This window comes from Chanodichthys erythropterus, chromosome 6, assembly GCF_024489055.1.
Source record: "Chanodichthys erythropterus isolate Z2021 chromosome 6, ASM2448905v1, whole genome shotgun sequence".
In the NCBI taxonomy this organism is placed as follows: Eukaryota; Metazoa; Chordata; class Actinopteri; order Cypriniformes; family Xenocyprididae; genus Chanodichthys; species Chanodichthys erythropterus.
Genome location: NC_090226.1, coordinates 17,184,416 through 17,208,167, shown reverse-complemented (window position 1 = coordinate 17,208,167; position 23,752 = coordinate 17,184,416). Strand labels below are relative to the sequence as shown.

General features: G+C 35.4%; 1 protein-coding gene across 5 annotated transcripts in view; it reads right to left on the bottom strand.

The window, feature by feature from the left end:
* Positions 1-813: 813 nt before the first annotated feature.
* Positions 814-23,752, bottom strand: part of zmynd8 (zinc finger, MYND-type containing 8) — a 34,090-nt gene continuing 11,151 nt past the window's right edge. For all 5 annotated transcript variants that reach the window (XM_067388282.1, XM_067388280.1, XM_067388284.1 and 2 more), the window contains 16 exons: positions 23,482-23,595; positions 21,003-21,095; positions 20,798-20,885; positions 20,651-20,706; positions 20,491-20,568; positions 20,281-20,396; positions 18,933-19,429; positions 18,586-18,723; positions 17,762-17,923; positions 16,503-17,063; positions 12,462-12,962; positions 10,114-10,313; positions 9,937-10,017; positions 9,769-9,847; positions 9,087-9,326; positions 814-2,463 (listed from right to left, as the gene is read on the bottom strand). In XM_067388282.1, the coding sequence (XP_067244383.1) occupies positions 2,288-2,463; positions 9,087-9,326; positions 9,769-9,847; positions 9,937-10,017; positions 10,114-10,313; positions 12,462-12,962; positions 16,503-17,063; positions 17,762-17,923; positions 18,586-18,723; positions 18,933-19,429; positions 20,281-20,396; positions 20,491-20,568; positions 20,651-20,706; positions 20,798-20,885; positions 21,003-21,095; positions 23,482-23,595 (3,180 nt within the window). In that variant the 3' untranslated portion in view covers positions 814-2,287. The remainder of the gene's footprint in view (positions 2,464-9,086; positions 9,327-9,768; positions 9,848-9,936; positions 10,018-10,113; positions 10,314-12,461; positions 12,963-16,502; positions 17,064-17,761; positions 17,924-18,585; positions 18,724-18,932; positions 19,430-20,280; positions 20,397-20,490; positions 20,569-20,650; positions 20,707-20,797; positions 20,886-21,002; positions 21,096-23,481; positions 23,596-23,752) is intronic.

The following is a 23,752-nucleotide window of genomic DNA, read 5'->3' as shown; positions in this document are numbered from 1 at the left end:
TTGGCAAACTCCATGCGGGCTTTCATGTGTCTTGCACTGAGGAGAGGCTTCCGTCGGGCCACTCTGGGCCGCAGTGATAGTTGACTTTCTACAACTTTCTCCCATCTCCCGACTGCATCTCTGGAGCTCAGCCACAGTGATCTTTGGGTTCTTCTTTACCTCTCTCACCAAGGCTCTTCTCCCCCGATAGCTCAGTCTGGCCGGACGGCCAGCTCTAGGAAGGGTTCTGGTCGTCCCAAACGTCTTCCATTTAAGGATTATGGAGGCTACTGTGCTCTTAGGAACCTTAAGTGCAGCATTTTTTTAAGTGCAATATTTTTTTAACCTTGGCCAGATCTGTGCCTTGCCACAATTCTGTCTCTGAGCTCTTCAGGCAGTTCCTTTGACCTCATGATTCTCATTTGCTCTGACATGCACTGTGAGCTGTAAGGTCTTATATAGACAGGTGTGTGGCTTTCCTAATCAAGTCCAATCAGTATAATCAAACACAGCTGGACTCAAATGAAGGGGTAGAACCATCTCAAGGATGATCAGAAGAAATAGACAGCACCTGAGTTAAATATATGAGTGTCACAGCAAAGGGTCTGAATACTTAGGACCATGTGATATTTCAGTTTTTCTTAATAAATCTGCAAAAATGTCAACAACTCTGTGTTTTTCTGTCAATATGGGGAGCTGTGTGTACATTAATGAGGAAAAAAATGAACTTTTAGCAAATGGCTGCAATATAACAAAGAGTGAAATTTTTTTTTCTATTGTCAATGTCAATCACCCATCAAAGTATGACTCCAATGTGAAACATTTACATCAGGTGTTCTCTTTAATTCACTTGCACCATACAAAAACTATTAATTACAATTTAGACCACCAGATCTTTATTTATATACAATATGTAAACATCTATATGTTCTTCTTGACCGCTCTCCTTTTCTGTACATGTTTTGGAATAACATATTTATGCACTTTTAATAGCATAACATGGAGGAATGTTTCTGTTTGTGGTTCATAGATACAGTATCTTATGGGTTCATAAGAATTTTTTCTTAAAACACTGAGAATACAGCATCAAAAGGAATGCTATATGCAAAATTATAGCTAACAAAAAGTGTTAAACATGTACTTTTTTAATCACCTGTTTTGGTGTGAAATTACAGTCCTGTTAACATGGATAATAAAACCTAATTTAAATAAAACCAATAATAAAAGTTTTACAATGTTTAAACACAAATTAAGTATTTTTGAAAGATCAAGGAGGATGCATAAATTACTTGTCTAAAAGTAAGTATCATCTTAAAGGCAAATAATTATTTGACACCAACAATATAGGCAAGACAAAATCTGTCATCAATGGTCTAACACTACCTTGCAACTGCTGAACTTAAACGTACGTTTCAACTGTTAAAGATAAACGTAAATAAAAAGAGAGCCCATGAGATCCTACAGATGTTACAAAATAACATCAACAGGACAGGTGAACTGGCAAAACAAAAAATTGAAGGCATTTAAGATATATTACAGGAAACCAAATAAACAGAGCCTCACATTTATAATGCTCACTCTTACCTAGTGATAATACAGTTTTACAACATGTTTCAACCTTCTCCTTTCCATGTAGACACAAAATCGAACAAGATAAAGTAGTCATAATTTGTGAAACAGTGTCTAAACTTGTCATAGCGATGTATGGACAAGATATAATGTAGCCTCTTAGGTTCTATATAACCAAATGTTCTTTTGATAAGTTAGCATAAATAAGATATTCCAATAAATACAGCACAGTACTCTTCTTAAAAAATATTAAAAATAAAAAATAACCACATTCTGTACCATTTTTTTGGAATTGGAAATTTAAAAAAAAACATGTCGCTGTAACCATTTTTAAAGTGAATGATGTGACTCATTCTTTCAAGATTATACCTGAAAATCAGGTATTCTGAAATACTATAAATATAAATTTGGCAACATTAAAAAACAGGAACTCAAAAGTTATCATAGCCAACATACCCACAAGATTTGAAAGAAAAAGAAATAAATTCTGTTTACAATCGAACTCAACAGAGAATTAGACAACCCTCTCAATCCTACAGCAGGAAATGTTTGGATGGTCTTTGTTTGTGTCTTAGTTTTGGAACATTCAAACATATTCATAACAGAAAAAAAACACAAAAGCACAATCAGGCAAGACAAACGTTAGTTAAAAGAATTTTTGTAGTGAAGAATTTGACAACATCTATGTACAGCTGTACAAACGTAAGTGCTGTTGTAGTGTATGTTTTGTACATGTGAGCTAGGACATAGTGACAGTGACATTGTCCTTAACTTTATCCGCTTCACTGTCTTTGTCTGCAGGTGTAGCAGATACAGTCTCTCTAGGGGAGTTGGGTCCATTGTTCGGCTGCCCAGGAGCTTTGGGAGTAACGTCTGTGCTGCCTTCTGACTCTTGTTCTTGCTGTGATGATGTTGCTGGAATTCACAAAGTCATTTCATATACTTATTAATACTTAAAAATAAAACAAGTCATTTTATCCATATGGATATTATATATACAGATGCTTTAAAGGTGCAATATGTAAGATTTTTGCAGTAAAATATCCAAAAACCACTAGGCCAGTGTTATATATTTTGTTCACTTGAATACTTACAATATCCCAAATGTTTCCAACTATTGCTAAAATTGCTATTTTAACCAAGGCTCTGGGACGTGTGAGGAGTCGCCTGTCAATTGCGTCATACCCGCGTTACCCTCGGTTTCCGGTTTTATTTGGTAAAAACCATGGAAACACCAAAAGATGCTTTAATATGTTACATGTTTTAATAGACAAGGAAACAACTGTTTGGTTACATTTATAGACAGAAAACTAATTATTGTTATATAGCTCAACAAGTTTAGTCTTAAATCTAATGCCTCAGAGAAAAACACTATTTTATCAAGAAGCTAACATATCATAATCAGATGCAGCTTTATTTTTAGTAACAGCAGTACAGAATTTTCTCCATCATACAATACGTTTTAAAATTAATTACCTGCCATTTATCAACACAAGCCATCCAGCATTTAATATGATATTCTAAAATCGATCTAGCTTACTGCAGTGTGCAACAGTGTCTCACAGCAGCAGCAGAGCGAACACACAGAGTAACGTTATAACATCATTTTTAACACTCTCAAATGTATCTAATAATAAACAGAGCTGTGTTACCTCATACTCATGACCGAAAAAGCGAAAGCAGCGTCGGTAACTGTGGCATAATAAAAGTTCCGCTGCTCGCAGCGTGTGTTGCGCAATCGCTCCAGCGGCCTTGTTCAGCTCCCACAACACTCGATCCTGCTCTGCTTCATACTACAGTAACGTTAATAATCTCATCCATGAACATGATTTCTTCCTGAGTCCTATCCCGATTGTTTCCACTGGCTGTGCCAATGTTGCAACCACGTGTCCCAAGATTCCGCGCTCAAACTTGGTGTCATCAAGCTACGCCTTTGTTTTGAATAGACCTCTAGCGGACAGAAATCTTACATTTTGCACCTTTAAATTGATCAAAAGTAACAGTAAAGACATCGTCAAAATAAATTTTTATTTCAAATAAATGCTGTTATTTTTAACTTTCTATTCATCAAAAACTTATGTGCCTTTTCTGGGTTAGACAGAGTGAGTCAAATGCCCAAGTCGTGCAGCTGTGCAGAGAAGACCAATGGCCAAGGTCAAGAATTTTGTTGAATAATACATTAAATTTTGGTTTGTTTTTTTTAACTAAACCCTATTGTATACCCCCACTTGGAATATATGGCATGTGTTGCATGGGATCATTCTGTGATACTTTTGCGACTTGCTATTCACTGCCATTATATGAATGAGCATGAGTGGGACATTTTAAAAAAAAAAAAAATCTCCTTTTGTGGTCCATAAAAGAAAGAAGGGCATTCAGCATTAGAACAACACCAGGGTCAGTAAATGATGACTTAATTTTCATTTTAGGGTGAACTATCCCTTTAAAGGTGCTCTTTGTAAGAATGACTACTAGTGGTTGAAATGGGTACTGCAGTCCAAATTCAAAATATTGTTCGCCTCCTCAGACTTGACGCTCTCGCGGGTTGCCAGTTTGAAGACACAAAACAGGAGCGAGCTCAATTGACATTAGAAAGCGAGGAGACTTTCACACTGTAAGATAATAAGTTGATTTATTGCTTTATGATGAGTTGATATTGCATTTAATAAGCTTTTTAGGTTGTGTAGAATCTGCAATCTCTGACCCAGTTTGTTCGCTGGCTTCTATGGCTGCAATTCGCTACATGTGTTTTTTGCCGACTGGCAACCCGGGGTGGAGAAATACTATTTGGTAAATTGGCAACATGCGGTCTTGCTCAGACCAAAACAAAAACAGAAATTCTGACACGGAACGCAAATTTAAAAGTAAAATAACTGGCTGTAGCAATGGTTTTCAAAGAAACGAGTATGTGAACTCAGCATGTTTAACAAATATCTGCAAATATATTATGGTATTTTTATGCTTTTAGAACAGTCAAAAACTTACATAGAGCACCTTTAATTCACTTGGCTGCTTTCACTTTAAGACCTGACGCACATGACGTGGATCTAACACGCTTCTGATGTTCTCACAACTCTTTATGGTCACTTAAGACTTTTTTATCTCATTGTGCTGATGATGATAGCCGCCAATAAAGGGCATTACGACAAAATTTTGTGTTTCTGTCCGTTCATATGAGAAAGAGAACTCAATACTGGCACGCTGTCTGGAGCGGCTTTCTGTGTGCTCGTTTCATCGGAAGTATGGTGACCAGGAGGGGACATGTAATGTTCAGGTCACTTAGGCCATGTTCAGACTGTCAGTCCAAATCTAATTTTTGTGCATATCTGATTGAAATCCAATCAGATTTAGCAAGTGTGAACGGCAAAAAAAAAAAAAAGAAAAAGTTTCGAGCTACATTCATATGTGGTTTGAAATCCTATTTAAATCGCTTTTCTGGAAATCCATTTCAGTCTGACTGCGCTGATCGCTTTTCGCGTGGTTTATGTGACTTTCTCATGGCACGTAAAACCTAGACGTCAGACATTGTTATAGGAAACATCCTGAAAGTCGCTGCAGAAACAAGTTTTTGTTGTTGCAAAGTGCCAGACAAGTAGAAAATGACAATAAAAGGCAGTCATGTTTTGAAACCGGCGGAGACAACAGCGTGGAATACACTGTGTGCAGAATTATTAGGCAAGTTGATTTTCTGATCATATTTTTTTTCCAAGCACATTTTACCAATTCCAATCCACATCAATCTAAATAACTACTATTAATATTGTTTTTAATCATTTATAAGTGATATATAATTGTTCATGAAGGCTGGTAATGAAAAATGCCCTATATTCAGGTGTGCAGAATAATTAGGCAGGTTTTCTTTTACAGATAAAATGAGCCAAAAAAGAGATTTAACTCAGACTGAAAAGTCAAAAATTATTAAATACTCATGAGAAGGACGCAATACTAATGTAATACTAGAAATTGCAAAGTTAAAGCATGACTATTGGACAGTGAAATGCTCATTGGGTCAGCTGGGTCATACAAAAACAGCTGGAGAAGAAAAGACACGTTAACTGCAAAATAATTAAGAATTAAGGTGAAGAATTAAGTGTGAAACCATCAGGAACCCTTTAGTCTCCAGCGCCACCATTTCCCAGTACTGAAACCTACCTGGAGTCTTCAGAAGTGTGAGGTGTCAGGATCTCAGAGACTTAGGTTAGGTGAAGAATCCTAAAAAGCGACCTGCTCTTAATAAAAATCACAAGCTGAAGTGTTATAAAATACATGAAGACTGGGTTTTTATAGGCCTTATAGACAGACAGCTTGAGAGTGACTCCTGAAGGACCAGCACCACATCCTCTTGTACCACTGAATTTATCTTCCAGAATCTGGCAGTAAGGTGTGGGAGTTCACTTTTAGTCCATCTCTTATCCTGAAATGTCCATCTTGCAGAGATGGACTAAATGATCTTCCAAAACTTACTGCCAGATTCTGGAAGATAAATTCTTCAAACAGTGGTACAAGAGGATGTGGTGCTGGTCCTTCAGGAGTCACTCTCAAGCTGTCTGTCTATAAGGCCTATAAAAACCCAGTCTTCATGTACTTTATAACACTTCAGCTTGTGATTCTTATTAAGAGCAGGTCGCTTTTTAGGATTCTTCACCTAACCTAAGTTTCTGAGATCCTGACACCTCACACTTCTGAAGACTCCAGGTAGGTTTCAGTACTGGGAAATGGTGGCGCTGGAGACTAAATGGTTCCTGATGGTTTCACACTTAATTCTTCACCTTAATTCTTAATTATTTTGCAGTTAACATGTCTTTTCTTCTCCAGCTGTTTTTGTATGACCCCGCTGACCCAATGAGCATTTCACTGTCCAATGGTCATGCTTTAACTTTGCAATTTCTAGTATTACATTAGTATTGCGTCCTTCTCATGAGTATTTAATAATTTTTGACTTTTCAGTCTGAGTTAAATCTCTTTTTTGGCTCATTTTATCTGTAAAAGAAAACCTGCCTAATAATTCTGCACACCTGAATATAGGGCATTTTTCATTTCCGCCCTTAATGAACAATTATACATCACTTATAAATGATTAAAAACAATATTAATAGTAGTTATTAAGATTGATGTGGATTGGAATTGGTAAAATGTGCTTGGAAAAAAAATATGATCAGAAAATCAACTTGCCTAATAATTCTGCACACAGTGTAAAGCCGTGCATACCAGCCTGCCTCAGAAGACACAGTAGTCCAGTTCGGCGGCTATACTTTATGTTGTAAATAAGACAACATCTGTAATGCAAACCGTTCTGCGGCGGTTGTTGTTTTTGCCGTATATGTCGTATATGTTTATGTCGGATCTGAACAGTTGCGATACACAATGTGGTCAGTCAATAATTTAGATCAGATTCCAATCGAACACACAAATAATTGGATTTGGACTGACAGTGTAAATGTAGCATTAGTTTTATCGTGGCTATGAGAACATTTTGTCGAGGTAACGACATCCTTAAGTCCCCCTCAAGATCCTATGTTGCAGGAGGGACAGTTTTCTCGTGCCCATGACTTCTTATGTTGAAGGAACTACATCTAATGCATAAACAAACCTGCATGACCATAGCAACCTGGGATTATCAGATATTATTGATATGATATTATTAATAAATTAATATTTTATTTTGAATTAAGGATGACAAGAAGTGCAGAATTAAGAAATGATTATATTAACTATACTACTAAGCATATTATATTATATTGTGCACCATGTTTCCTATATAGACAGCATTCAAATGAAGTTTGTTATCAATAAATGTTAAAAGATTATGTAAGAACATAAAATAATATAGAGCTACAAGAAAAAAAAAAAATTATCCATCTTTTCCCACAGCCTTTTAAATCCATTCACTGATCATGTGTTTTTTATTAAATATTTGTACTATTATCATTATAAAAACCCCTATAGCCTATTAATTAGTAGGCAAAATGAAATGAAGTAGAATATATAGCATATGTTAAATTCCCGTTAATTGCTATATGCTCAACTTCTGTAGGCGCACTTACAGAAATTTTACAGGAAGTTCAATCAAAGCTTTATTGGCATGACTGTCAGGCATTTACAGTATTTACAATACATAGGCTATGAAAGTAGGTCTTTAGCCTATGCAGAATGGTAATTGGGTAAAGAGATAATAATATCAAGTGGAAAATAAAATAGCCTACACAAATATTAAACAAAAATAAGATAGTCTACATATCAGTGAATGGATTTTAAAGACTTTGGGAAGAGATTAATATTTTTTCCCCTTTTTTGAAGCTTAAATATTCTTTTAGCCTATTATTAGGCTAATAACAATTATTCGAACTTAATTTGAATGCTGGCACGAGCCTATACTACATTTGTAAATGAAATCAGACGCTCATTTATCGTCACATACTGGCGTATCATAAGCCTAAAGAAATACAGTCATAAAGTCAAAATTTTATTGTCATATGATCGGGCATTTACAGTATTTACAAACACAAGTAACATAACATACAGAACATTAATTAAGTAAAGAGATACATATAATGAAGGGAAAAAATAAAGCAAATACATAAAAAAATAATTTTTAAAAATATTTAATATTTAAAAAGAAACGATTGGTCAATAGATTAAAAAAAAAAGCGGTGGGATGGGATATATAAAAATGTTTTCTTATAGGCCTATTATTTTGAGTTCTTATTCTTTTAACTGTTTTTTTTTTGATAATAACAAACTTTATTCAAATGCTGTCTATAGCCAGCATCACAGGAAATACTTATAATAGGCTGCAATAGTAGGTTAATATAATAATTTCTTAATTCTGCACTTTTTTGTCATTCTTAATATACATTTCTGATAATCCCAGGTTGCCATGGTCACGCAGGTTCGTTTACACACAATCAAGGCCACGACTTCACATTCACGGCCACAACATATTATCGTGATGCCACGAGTTAATATGTTGTGGCCACGACAAAACTAAGTGAACCGAACACGTCCCCTCCCGTACACCAGTATATCTTTGAGTTCTCTTCTGCATCTTATCGCACTTATAATCATATAGCTAATGTAACACTAGCTATAGGATGCCAGGAAAAAACAGATGCTGTGTTAACCACGCTAATTATTTGTAATGTGTTAAAATCACAATAAAAAAAAAAAAATCACAAAATTAACACGTTAATTTTGACAGCCCTAATTAAAATAAAAAACAGTCATTTTAAATTGAAATAATATTTCACAATATAACTATTTTTAATCAAATAAATGTAGACTTGGTAAGCATTAGAGACTTCTTTCAAAACATTTAAAAATCTTACTTTTGAATGATAGTTTATATTTATCAGGAGATTTATAATATATGACAAAAATAAACATTTACACTAGTAAATTATGATGATTTTGTAGTATTTGTTAAGTTCAATAAGTAATGATAATAAAAAAAAGGCATATATAACAAATAAAAGCATTGTATTTCTTATTTGTATTACCATTGAAAGTTCTGTTGGATTCTGAGCCTCATTTTGTCTTACCAGACTGTGTGCATGACTTCATGTGCTCAGGCCAGTGTGCTTGTTGGCAGGGATAGTCGCAGTAGCTGGTGTTCCAGCAACAGTAGAAAATTGCCTCCTTTCTGCAGTTTGCACACCACTGCTTCTTTTTTGTTTCATCCACGGCCTGCTGTTTCTCCACCTCCATCTGCTTCTTGACCTCTGTCACAATTCGCTCTCGCTCCTGCTCAAGACTCTGCCTCATCTCTGCCATGGTTAGCTCTGTGTACATTGATACCATATCAATATCACAGATTTCTTTTTAATTTATCGCTAGGAAGACATATCAGCCATTTATAAATTTGAGGCCATGACATGAAAATAATTATCAGTTTATCAGTATAGGTCAGATTATCAGATTATTGGTGCACCCCTAAGTTAAATAAACTATTATTATTACATTTAAAAAAAAAAAAAAAAAAAGGTTCCATTCAGCAATGCCATATAAAGAACCAATTTTGTTTTCTCAAAGAACCTTTCAGTGAACGGTTCTAAAAAAAAAAAAAGTCTTAGTGTGAAGAATGTTTAAAAAAATCTAACCTTTTTCCACTATAAAGGAATTTTGTGGAATGGAAAGATGCCATGGGTGGTAGAGGTTCTTCATTGAACCATAGATGCCAATAAAGAACCTTTATGTGCAAGAGTATATGAGAAAATTAAATACCTAAATTGTGCTTCATCTCCGATAACTCTTGTTGATGTAGCCACTGCAGTTTTTCGATTTCAATTCGCAACCGTCTAATCTGTAACAGGGTAGAAAGGCAGTTTTATTCATATTCTTAATTTGTTAAATAATTCACCAATAGTGCTTTGCTCTTCACTAAATACAAACCTCAGCTATTGTGTTTCCCGACGTACTCTTGGAAAGGTCATTATATATCTCAGTCATCGTCCCTTTAATTGCATCCATGATCTGTTAATAGTGTAAAAACAATCAGTTAGTTAAACACATACATAATTACATTTATGGACCAATTAAATTATGGACCATTTCTATCAGCAATCTCACTTTGTTAGTGTACTTGGCTATGTCTGCTGCTACATCTGCAGATGTGGTGGGGATCTGGAAGTCTCCGGTTGTGGAAGTTGATGATGAAGAGGAAGAGCTGACGGTGGCTCCTGCCATCACGGTGGCTGATACCGGTGTGCTGGTCACCAGGGTGACTGCAGAGGTGGAGGTGGTGTGTGGGGAGTCTTTCTGCTGCACAGCTGGATTTAAACACGACAACAAATGTAACACTTTTCATATTAATAAGATATATATATATATAAAATTATTTGGCTGAACATTTCACATGAAAAGAGCAATAGCCAATCATAACGAGACACTGCTTCTCTCACATGACTTTTCCAGATTCATTTTTCATTACCCCCCACCAAACCCACGGCACGCTTTAGGGAATCTGTTAAAACTCAATGGGCTCATGGGAGGCAAGAGAGAAGATACTGGTGTTGCTGTTGGAAAGTTTTTTTTTTGTGTGTGTTTTTGAAAGAAGTCTCTTATGCTCACCAAGAATGAATTTATTTGATCAAAAATAAAGTAAAACATGCAGAATAGAAAGTTAAATGAACAGCATTTAATTGAAACAGAAATCTTTTGTAACATTATAAATGTCTTAAATTTTTTTAATGGTAATGGTTCATGGTTTCCATAAATATATTAAGAAGCACAACTGTTTTCAACATTGGTGATGAAGATGGAAGTAATGGATGCTAAAAAATTCAGCTTTGCCATCACAGGAATAAATAACATTTTGAAATATATTGAAATATAAAAGAGTCATTTTAAGTTTTTGTCTGGCTATCACCAGACCAAGCTCAATTTAAAATTGAACATTGGTCTGGGGAGTCTGTATGTATTTTCTACTGCACAAGAGGCGTGATCAACGAGCATTATTCACACAATTGGATAGTCCTTCAACCAATCAGATCAACAATCCGGGTGACGTACTTTTGCAGAGCGACGCAAAAACTCCAGACAGGTTTAGTTTGTAGCATCGATCAGCGGTTTGCAGAAGCAGCAATGGCATCGAGCGATTTTTGCAGGTTGTGCAAAAAAGCATGAAAGTGAGTACACCCAGTGATTTGTTTGCTAAACTAAAGAAGTCATTCAGCATCGTCGAGAGGTTAAAAGGAACTGGATTGATGGTCGTGCGAGAGACGTCATCGCGTTATACCCGCCCAGAACCACAGAAAGAGCTCTGTACCCGCCAATAGCGAGCAAGGTGGATAAGCCAGTCTGTGATTGGTTCCCGCAAAAGTGTAACAGATGCAGCAGAAATGAATGTATGGGTTTCCAGACTGAGTTGCCGGGCGCAATCAAATCGCCGGCAGATCAGGCTGGGTTTACCCAGTCAACAAAAGTTTTAGATCGGTAAGATTTTTTAATGATTTTAAAAGAATTCTCTTCTGCTCACCAAGGCTGTATTTATTTGATCCAAAATACAGTAAAAACAGTAATATTGTGAAATATTTTTTACAATTTAAAATAAAAGTTTTCTATTTGAAAATATTTTTAAATGTTATTTACTCCTGTGTTGGCAAAGCTGAATTTTCAGCATCATTACTCCCGTCTTCAGTGTCACATGATCCTTCAGAAATCATTCTAATATGCTGATTTGCTGCTCAAGAAACATTATTATCAATTCTGAAAACACTTGTGTAAAAAACAGGATTATTTGATGAACTGAATGTTCAAAAGAATTGCATTTATCTAAAATAGAAAACTTTTGTAAGATTATAAATGCATTTACTGTCACATTTGATCAATTTAATGCATCCTTGCTGAATAAAAGTATCAATTTCTAAAAAAAAAAAAAAAATTCTTACTGACCCCAAACTTTTGAATTGTAATGTTTAATGTTACAAAAGGGACTTTTTTTTTTTTTTTTTTTTAAATCTTACCGATCTAAAACCTTTGAACGGTAGTGTGGTAGTGTGTGTGTATATATATATAAACCAAAAATTATTCAGACATTTTTGTTAAATTAACTATAGTGTCTTGTACCCACTAGTAAAAATATATGTAAGTGAGGATAGCAAAATAAAGTAAACTGTGAAACTGTGACATATTATACCCAAAAATTATTCATGCAGTGGACTACCAGTAAAATTAATAAAAATTTGGGACCAAAAATTATTCAGACACTTTGACCTGACCATGTTTTGCTTAAGTGTTATCTTTTCTGACACAGTTTAACTCTAAGATCTTGTCATATTTTATTACCATTTTTTTTAAACTATAATGAATAAACTGTAATGAATGAAATGTTCAAGGTGTCTGAATATATTTTGGTTTGACTGTATATGACACTTATTGTATGTTAATTCTTCACTGAATCGTATTGAACTGAATACCTTTCACAGCCTGTCGTGTTTGGTATCTGGTGCTGGATGAAGGCTGCTGTCCCGTTGAGGATGAGGAGACCTGTGCTTGCTGCTGTGGCTGTTGGCTGTGCTGCACCTGCGTTAACACCTGAGCCTGAGTGGCCGGTTGCACTTGGCCCTGCTGTTGCCTATGCACCTTCTGCATGTGCCACTTTTGAGAGGACGTCTGAAACTTGGTAGTGGGGTTCCACACGACGGCCCGCTGCACCACAGGTACAGTCTCTCTGGGCAATAAGGGCCGCTGTTTCTTTACTGTGCTGGTGGAGATGGGTGAAGAACTGTTGGTGGTGGAGGGAGTGGTAATGGGGAGGGTGGAGGTCAGAGTGGTGCTGGTCTGGGCTGCTGTGAGGGGTATTATGTTAAGCGGGACAGACATTGGGGACTGAGATGGGTCTTTAATATTTGGGGAGGAGGAAAGGACCGCTGAGTTCTGAGGCTGGGTGAGAGTGCTTGAAATTGGAGTGGCTTTACCTGCAGTCAAAGAAAAACATCACACATATACATATATATATATATATCATTGTTGCCAATGCAACAATTACTATGACTTGAAAATAAAAAAATAACAACAAAATTATTTCAAAATATTAATAAAAACTGTAATATAGTGTCAGTGATTTTAAAATAACACTGGCATGAGAACCCTGAATTTTATTTACCTTGTATCCTAACCAGGGTGACAATATAAACTGGTAATAAATAACTAAATCATTTATTCTTTGTTAAACAGAATTTTTCAAGAATATTTGTTTATTAGTTTCAGTTTTGTCCAGTTAAGCTGGTTATCCCAACTTTTACAGTGGTTCAAATAGCTAAATGTTAAAAGTTTACTCTTATTTATTTATTTTTATTTTTTTGTGAAGATAAATATGGCAGTCATCTTACACCTGACATCTAAGGTACTGTACATTATCACACGGGTACTCAGCAAATAAATACAAAGTCTATATGGGCATGAAATGTTGATTTGAGCTGCAATTATTTTACATTCTTACCTGTTTAATATTTTACATAGGCAACGAAAACGTCTACTACAACGTACAACACAATCGGCTTAACAACCAGACGAACACTAAAACAATATTAAAAGACATATTAATACATATTAAGACATATTATAATACTGAAGATCAGAGATTTTTACAGTCGGTACTTTGACGCAAGATGGCGTCAGTTTGTTTGAAACGAAAGCGCGTGTCCGCGCCTCCGCGACATGAGCATGATACGAGCGTGCAATCTGATACTTCGTCGCCGCCGCTAAATGGTGCGATTGATAAATCAAAATTACGTTTTCAAGAAAGACGTGTAATAAATAGATAATAAATATGACATATATTCAACACGGCAACAGAACGACATTTATTTATTTTGTGAGTAAAAGTGTCTGATAATATTGCGGGATAAAACAAATAGTATTCAGCAGGTTGTGTGATCTCAATATGATCTCTTCTTCTTCGAGAAGCCTTTTCACTTGAATATACATCACAAGAGTAGAAAAGACTATCATGCCGACTTTAAATGAGTCATGAACTGAGAAATTAAATTTTCCTTGAGCTTTTGACATATAAGAAGTCATCATACTATAAGAATATCCTTTAAGTTTCAGAACTGAAAACTTCCTTGTTAGTCCAAAAACAGCTTTTATTGTAACCAGGCCCAAATTAAAGGTGCCCTAGAGTTAAAAATTGAATTTACCTCTGCATAGTTAAATAACAAGAGTTCAGTACATGGAAATGACATACATTGAGTTTCAAACTCCATTGTTTCCTCCTCCTTATATAAATCTCATTTGTTTAAAAGACCTCAGAAGAACAGGCGAATCTCAACATAACACCGACTGTTATGTAACAGTCAGGGTGTACGCCCCAATATTTGCATATGCTAGCCCATGTTCAATGTATTACGTCTGGATCTGTGCACAGCTGAATCATCAGACTAGGTAAGCAAGCAAGAACAACAGCGAAAGATGGCAGATGGAGCAATAATAACTGACATGATCCATGATAACATGATATTTTTAGTGATATTTGTAAACTGTCTTTCTAAATGTTTCGTTAGCATGTTGCTAATGTACTCTTAAATGTGGTTAAAGTTACCATTGTTTCTTACTGTATTCACGCCGACAAGAGAGCCGTCGCTATTTTCATTTTTAAACACTTGAGGTCTGTATAATTCATAAACACAACTTCATTCTTTATAAATCTCTCCAACAGTGTAGCATTAGCCGTTAGCCACGGAGCACTATCAAACTCATTCAGAATCAAATGTAAACATCCAAATAAATACAATACTCACATAATCCGATGTATGCATGCAGTATGCATGACGAACACTTTGTAAAGATCCATTTTGAGGGTTATATTAGCTGTGTAAACTTTGTTTATGCTGTTCAAGGCAAGCGCGAACTCCGTGGGCGGAGAGCACGAGAATTTAAAGGGGCCGCAGCATGAATCGGCACATTTCTAATTATGCCTCAAAATAGGCAGTTAAAAAAAAATTATAAAAAATAATCTATGGGGTATTTTGAGCTGAAACTTCACGGACACATTCAGGGGACACCTTAGACTTATATTACATCTTGTAAAAAAACGTTCGATGGCACCTTTAACACAGTGTAGTGCCCTAGGGTGACCATATTTGAAGTGCCCTTTATTTCCATCATAAAAGGCATGTATGAGGACTACATGCAAAACCGTATGTAAAAAAAATAAATAAATAAAAATAAATATAAGCAAGCCCAAGAAAGACTTGCATTTACAGCTGAATTCAGCAAAACACACACACTGAACATTACAAGCATTTAAGCAACTATCTAAAAGAGAAAACCATTCCACAAATTTCAAATCGACAACAGCGTCACATATTTGCAGAGAAATTATGGTAAATAAGCCTTACCTAAGCAGAAAATCTTTTTTCTAGAATTTGTGCATGCAAAATTTTAATTAATGTTAATTAATTCTGCCTTCACGTGCTATTGGAATTATAAATACGAGCTTCCTAGGTAAAAAATTGCATATGAACATTTACATATATGTGTAATCTTTTGAAGCATATTGTATGTTTTATACACAGCGAAAATTGCCTGCATTTGACCAAAATCACAGAATCGTCAGCCACCGGACTAGATAGATAGCACTTGTAGCCAAGCCCAGATAACAAATAACTCGTTGTGGAATGTGTCTCTTTATTAAGTAATAGTGCGACAAAAGACTGCCTTTGCAATAGAAAATTACTGGCTACTTCATCATTGCAACTCTGGCCCCACCCACCGGCGTGTTTACAATCGCTGGAGAAGCTGTCAATCAAACAGAGCGAGTTTATCAGTGACTTAGTTCTGGACTCTCACCGAAACTCCTGTTTAAATAAATGAATCTCTTCTTTACATTGTGTTTGCATTGTGAAAGCATTCATTAGTGTGCAGAAGTCGAGTTAAAATGACGAGATCACTGCTTTCATATGCTAAACAACATGTCTGTAATCGGCTACAACGCTCATCAATGCAACCTTTCATGCCATGATCTAAATATAATGCCATAAATCTAAATGTAATACTATAATCAACACTTTTAATGATTAGTTAACCTTGAGAGCTTTTTTGAGAGAGTTTCACTGTTCCACATGTAATACTTAGCGATTTCATATACAACGATGTTAGACAATCACAGCAGTCACACAGTAGACATTCCCTTTAAAACAGAGCTTTCAAATAAGAGCGCTAAATTCAGGGTAGGAAAAATTCCTTTTATTTCTAAATTATGACCATTTTTGATGTAAAACCACACTAACGTTATAAGTGGACCTCAGGAAACATTATATAACAATGCAGTTCATGACCCCTTTAAAGCCTTCCACGAACGGCCATTGATATATGTGTGGTCTCTCATATTCAGGTTGGGGCAAAAACTAGAAAAAACTAGGTGCTTGGGTGTACCCTAGACCAGAGGTCTTCAACCCTGCTCCTCGTACTATATTGAATTGAATATTGATACTGATTCATAAAGGAAATCTGACCTTCAGATTTGGAGGCTGTGGGCTCTTTGAGTGCGGTGACAGCGGCTGAATCTTTCCTGGTCCTCTTCCTCTCCTTCCCTGCCTGCTCTTCCCCAAGGTCAATGACCAGCTCCCTCTCAGAATCTGAGTCCATGTCTACATCCACAGATGCCGGCTGCCCGGCCTCCTCAGAGCTCTTGGGTTTCTCTCTGGAATCTGAGGATGCTTGAGCCGTTTTGAGTTTCTCAGGAGGTTCTTTCTCCGAGTCCATACCTGGTTTGTCTTTAGCTATAGGGTCGGAGGTGCTTTTTTGGCTGGTTTCTCCCTTGGTTGCTGTACTGGCCGTAGCAGCAGACTCTGTGCTGCTGTCTTTGTCCTCACCAGCAGCAGCAGATGGTTTTAACTTTTTCTTGGGTGGCTCTTTCTCATTTTTATCATCAGCTGCGTTTTTGTCTTGGTCACCCTTGGATTTCTGTTCATCGTCACTGCCGTATTCACTGTCGCTGGAGTCAGACTTGTCAGATTCCTCTGAATCGCTGTGCTCTACACCTTTACACACATCCTCAGATATTTCATCTATACCTGTGAGACAGAGCAAATGCTTAACCTTTGGATAAGCAATGGCACATTTGCACATTTACTATCAATAATTCTTCATAAATAAAAAGGCTTTGTAAAATAAATGACTGGACAGGACGATTTAAAAGAAATAAATAAACAAAAAGTCTTTGTCTAACATTTTTTTTGTGACAAAAGTTTCATTTTAAATGTTTTTAAATATCTTGAGAAATCTAAAAGTTCTATTCTGAAGACTATTACATATTCCCAAAGGTGTATTGAACCTCATATTTGTAAATGCATTGACACCATAGAACTAGACTCCCTGTGTTCTACCACCGGTCACTTTTGTGACTGGACATAAAACCCAATTTTCATGGACTTTTCAATTTTTTTTTTTACATAATTGACATTGATTGTTTAATATCCTTACAAATACCATACAAATTCATATATGTCATCTCTGGGAAAAATTTGGGATTAAACGGGTTAAGCAAAACCATATTCTCATTAACGGAATAAATAGGCATAATTATTCAAAAGGGTTTTTTGTTGTGGTTGTTTTTAGTTTTACAAAATTCTAATTAAATGAAATGGTTAGCAGAATGTTGTTTATGGTGTGTGAATGGCACACACCAATGTGAATAAAACTGAAAGCAATTGTCACTGCAATTTTACGTTAATTTAAAGTGTGAAAACGACTTTTGTGTTTCTGAACTCACCCAGCTGTGCTTTGCAGCTCTCTATGGTCTTGTCCAGGTTGAGTTGGAAACGGCTTCTGATTTGTCTCTTTGGGGAAGTGAGGGAGGGCTGAGCCCCCTGCTGCTGTTGTTGCTGGACACTTTCACTCAGCTCCTTTAGGTCCATCTCTGCCTTACTACGATCTGAAAGAAATCATAAGGCTCTCACTAAGACCATTTATGAGCATATAAAAGCATATGGGTGTAATTTAATAAAATTAAAGATTTTGAGAGAGTTTACCAATTCTTTTTTTTTTTGTTTTTAGGTATATCTTGTATAAATAAGATAAATTGTTTTTTTTATACTTTTATTCAGCAAGAATGCATTCATTTGACAAAAGTCAGTGAAGAAAATACAAAAGATTTCTATTTTAAATAAATGCTGTTCTTTTGAACTTTCTATTTATCAAAGTATCCTGGAATAAAATGTATCATGAAAATATTTTCAACATTGATAATAATAAGAACTGTTTTTTTGAGCTCCAAATCAACATATTAGAATGATTTCTGAAGGATCATGTGACACTGAAGACTTATGCTGAATTATGCTGAAAATTCAGCTTTGCCATCACAGGAATAAATTACATTTGAAATATATTTAAAATAGAAAACAGTTATTTTAAAATGTAATAATATTCACAACATAAATGCAGCCTTTTTGAGCATAAGAAAACAAAAACATTTAAACCCCACACTTTTGAATGTTAGTGTATATTCAGAAAATAAATTTGGCTATTTTTTTTTTATCATATTAAACAATTAATCAAAGAAATAATCAACAAATTAATCAACTGATGGAGGTTTACCAAGGTTGAGGTTGAGGATGCTGCCAGTGGTGGGGGTCTTCTCCTGTTTAACCGGGGTGCTGGGAGCTGGTGAGTGGAAGGGTTTAGGGCTCTCTAAGGTGTTGCCCGTGAGACCTGCTCTAGGAGGGGCAGGTGATGCTGTAAGAGTAGAAATGAGCTTTATTAATACATACTGCTATATTTGAAAACCATTATAACATAATTACATTTATTACTGTGTCTAAAACTATAGCAGTACATGTTTTTGTCAGGTTGCTTCTGATCTCTACTATATCTTCAAAGCCCTGTTTAATATATTTGACTTCCATATGTGTGCAGCAGTGTGCATGTTTCAATCATATATATACCAGTGCAATCCAGTGACTCCTCTCCAGTGCTGTAATGGGGCAGGGCCGCTCTAGCATGACCTTTCTCTGCAGTCTCCTGTTCTCCATCAGATCCCGTATGGGCAGAGGAGTTAGTGCTCATTGGTGAACGAGGCATGTCCGTCAATGAGATTCGTCTTCCTGTCCCGCCCCCTACGCTCCCACTGGACACCATGCTCTTGCCCACGAGCAACTTAGGAGATGCCGTTACATCAAAGCTAAACTTGATCTTCTCAAGTTTTTCAGGTTTGATGGAGCCCGCGCCAGGATTTCCCGGGTCCACAAGCATCTGAAACTGGTTGTCTGGTGTGTAGGGTGTGCGGAATGGGGCGTAATTAAAGACTCCAAATTTTTTTCGGATGTTTTCTACATACACCTCCATCTCCTGCATGGCACTGTTGAAGATGCTCTTGGTCTTTTTCACAGAGAAGGGAATCTCTTTGGACATGAGGTAGCAGTTGTTAATAGGAACCCAGGCCCTGTATATTAAAATGAAGTTAGAATAAAATAAAAACAGAAGTTACGTACATAATAATTAATGTCAAGTAATTTTTCTGCACAATATCAATCAAAGCACAATATCAATCACAGCCAATCAAAACATATTTATTTAATAAACAGATATCAGAAGTGGAGAAATACAGGGCTGCAACAACTATCTAATCTATAAAATTGCAACAAAAAAAATCTATATTGAAAGTAATTTGTGCACTGTGCATAAAGCAGCTCAGTCACCCATTTTATGAAAATTATGAAAATAAAAACCATTTTATGGTAAAAAAACATTTGGGAAAAAAAACAAGGCACCACAATAAATGTTAAATGTCAATTAAATAATTAAAATATTCTTTTGGATGAAATATTTGATGTTAAATAGATTTTAAATTGATAGTACTTTTTAAGTAAAGGCACATAATGATGTTTTTAATAAGTATTGTAACTGTAACAGAAACTGTAAATGAATGTAGATGTTTCTTACGTTTTTCAGGATAAGGTAAATTATTTATTTAGTAATTTTTTAAAAACTTTTTATGCACAAAATGGATAGAATAACCTACATTTAAAATTAACTTTATTGCCTTCAATTTGGAGAAGAACATTGGGCAGAATGTGGAATATTTTTTTAAATATGTATATACATTTTTATCGGATTAATCAGTTATTCAAAGAAATAAGTGACGTGTAGTAGGGCTGTCAAAATGTGCGATTATGCAACACTGTTGATGCTCACTTCTGATTACGACTAAAAACTCAAATTAAGCAAATTAAGTTATTGATTGACATTTTGCCACATAGCGGATGGTTATGACGTGGTTCAATGGTTCCTCACCTGTCGTGTTGCCCAAAGAACCGTGCATCAACTTGTCCATCTTTGTCTCGAAGAGCTTTGGCAGGCCAAAATGGGAATCCCTTCAGCTTGGCCCATACCAGAGGGTGGGGGTTGCTCTGATGCACACACATATTTCATGAACAGATGAGTAACTCACACTGGTTACTATGTGAAGTAGGAATTTCATTTTGTTTAGTGTAAAACACTCACACATGGTTCACAAAACCAGTTGTCCCTTTTCTGGCATGCAGAGAGATAGCACTCTGGACAGACCTCGATCTCATTCATCTGAAAGGTAATTCATGATTAAAAAACTGCCACTGAACAAAGCTTATTTTGGCTTATAATTCTTAAAAATTACAATACATACTTCATGCTCGCAGATTTTTACAATAACTTTAGCCGTTGCTGTAAGTTTATGGTTGCCTAAGAAAAAAACAGATGGAAACAGATAGTTTTAAGATAAACACTCAGCAGAAACAAATTTGACAATACTGTGGAACTGTTAAAAACCAACCTCCATTATAAATTATACAATTGTGCAAAATCCACTTCACATCAGCCAGGAAAGCCTCAGTGGAGCCGTACATTTTCTTTTTGATATTCTAAATAGGAACAAAAAGTGAACACACTAATGAAACCCTTTCATAAAATGCCAGATATCATACATTCCTAAGATTTGAAAATGTTGATTTTTCCAGAGTCAAATGCTTCACTTTCACCTTTTCTAAAGTGCAGAGATCCATGGGATGAAATATATACTCTGCATAATCAGGGTGCTGTTCTAACGACACCGGCTTCTGAAATGGTTCAGTCTGGGGAAAAAAGAGGGAGAAATTTTAGTATTGAAGGTATAGTTCACCCAAGAATTAAAATCATTTACTCATATTCATGTCTTTATATAATTGAATGACTTTCCTTCTTCCATGAAACACAAAAAGAAATATTTAGCAGAATGTCCAAGCTGTTCTTTATATAATGAAAGTGAATGATGACCATAAATTGTGTGCATGATTTAGTTATTTCAAAAACGATAAAAATTTGGTCTATTTCTCACAAAAAGCTATCATATGGTTTCAAAAGATCTGAGATGTAGTACATGAATTCTTCTGATAACTTTTGCTTGAGGCTTTTTTTGGAGCTTAACAGCCACACATTCACATTTAGATCAACATCAGTGTGAGGAAATGAACTGTCTTGACGAAAGTGCAATAATGCCCTTATGTCTTAGCATGACTGGTACTGAGCAGAATATCTTTCACTTTACCACCTCCACCAACTATGGCATTTAGACTACAGGCCAAGATAGTAATACTATATTACTGATACTACATAAACACTCCAAATATATTGGAGACATTTGTTTTCCCAAATAAAAGTCTTTCTCTGTGAAAAAGTTTGAAGAAGGTGAGAATATAAATGAGATTTTTCCTGTTAAGAAAGACTGCTCCATGATCTGAGGTGGCTTTTTAAGGGTGTCTGCTTTTTGTACACTAAAAACCATACATTTTACAGTATTCTAAAGTAAAATTACAGATAATGCAATCTTAAACCATTTACAATTAATAACTTAGTTAACCAATAAGAGATTTTAACTTTTTTTTTTATTTCAAGCGGTTTTACAAAGTAAAAACTATGAATTACTATATAATGTATGGTGAAAAACAGTTAAGGCATATTTTGCCCTGTTCATTGTCTAGTATATTGGCCATTTATGATGAACTCTGATTTATTGTGTGGCTTTCTATTTTGCCACCTATGGTGGTTATCAGTGCATTTTAAGGTAAAAGGCATATTTAGATTTTGATAGTTCAAGTAGCATGGTATATTAACATTATATCATTTAATGATATAATGGACAGCCATAAAAAGTTGTTTAGATCCTACCTGTCTGATCGTTATCATTTTGTTTATGTAAATGGGGAATTATCTAATTTAACACCAGTAAAGTATGGGGTGCTGCAAGGATCTGTTTTGGGCCCTCTGCTAATTTCAAACATTATTTTTCATTGTATGCTGATGATACCCTGTCATATATTTAATCTAGACCAGAACACTTCTGAATTATCCAAGTTGACAGAGTGTGTTAAAGATGTAACATTTTGGATGACCTGCCATTTTCTGCTATTAAATTCAGATAAGACAGAGATATAACTTATTGGACTCAAAAACCTAAACACAGAAGCCATTTAGAATACAATTTACATCTTGAACAATGTACTATTACTTCATCCTCTACAGTTAAAGATCTGGGTGCTATATTAGACCACAACTTTTCTTTTGCAACTTACAAAAAGCCTTCTTCCACCTCAGAAACATCATCAATCTACAGAACATGTTGTCTGTTTCTGATGCAGACAAGCTAGTTCATGCATCCATGACCTTTAGACTGGATTACTATAATGGTAAAAAGTTTGGATCAGGCTCTTATGAAGATTTTCAGATGACCAAACATTTGTGAGGACTTCAGATAACACAAACTCTGAATCAACATACAAAATTGCCATTTTTCCCCATATATTGTAATCATCACAACATGTAAACTTTGCTTTACCATGCTCATTGTTTTCACTTAAATGAATATATGATGTTAGCTAACTTCATGATCTGTATTGTCTTAGAACTGTACATTTCTGCAATATGGCCATTAGTTTAACAGTCACCTGATAACAGATTACTCTTAATTTTAACATAGAAACATGTATTTTCTGTGAAGCTGCTTTGAAACAATATTTCAATGAAATATATGGTTATAAGTTATATGCCATTATACCAATATGTCATCCTGTAATATTGGAAACATTATCATGGTATTTTTTTTTTTTTTTTTTTTACAATTAATTTCTTGCAACCACAGCTTCCAGTTTTTTCCCCCATAAATTTAACAGTTTTTTTACAGTACCCTTTGGATTAACCACCAAAACTTTACTTGCACAGAACTTTGAAAGCAACTCTAAAGAGCACCATTGAGATGTAAATGGAGCATTTTAAGTGTGCTGAATGTGTCTGTGCCTGTTCTAAGTAGAAAGGGGGCTTTAATTCTCATTTCATTTGGAAGTATACAATATTAAAAAAAAAGTTGTACAATGTTAAAATTTTGCATCATTGCTTTGTTTTTGCACTAGATCTAGGCACAACTCTCTAATGTAAACTAAATCCTGGATCCATTGAAGGAGGACCATCAAAAGTCATGAAACTTACACCTGGCTGCTTCATCTTCTGAAGAGCAAACTTCAGCAGGAAAGACAGCTGGTCCAATGTAAGCATCGTCATAGCTTTACTCTGGGTCTCTATGCACTCGGCAACTGTTATTTTCTGTAAAGAAAAGAAAGAAAAGCCTAAAGTCAACATGAAATCAAAATGGACAATTATGGAATATTGCAGAATTATTTTTATAAATTATTTATCCATGCACATCATTATATAATTAAAATTCACATGCCATCGTAATCTTTATTCATCATCTCTTCTC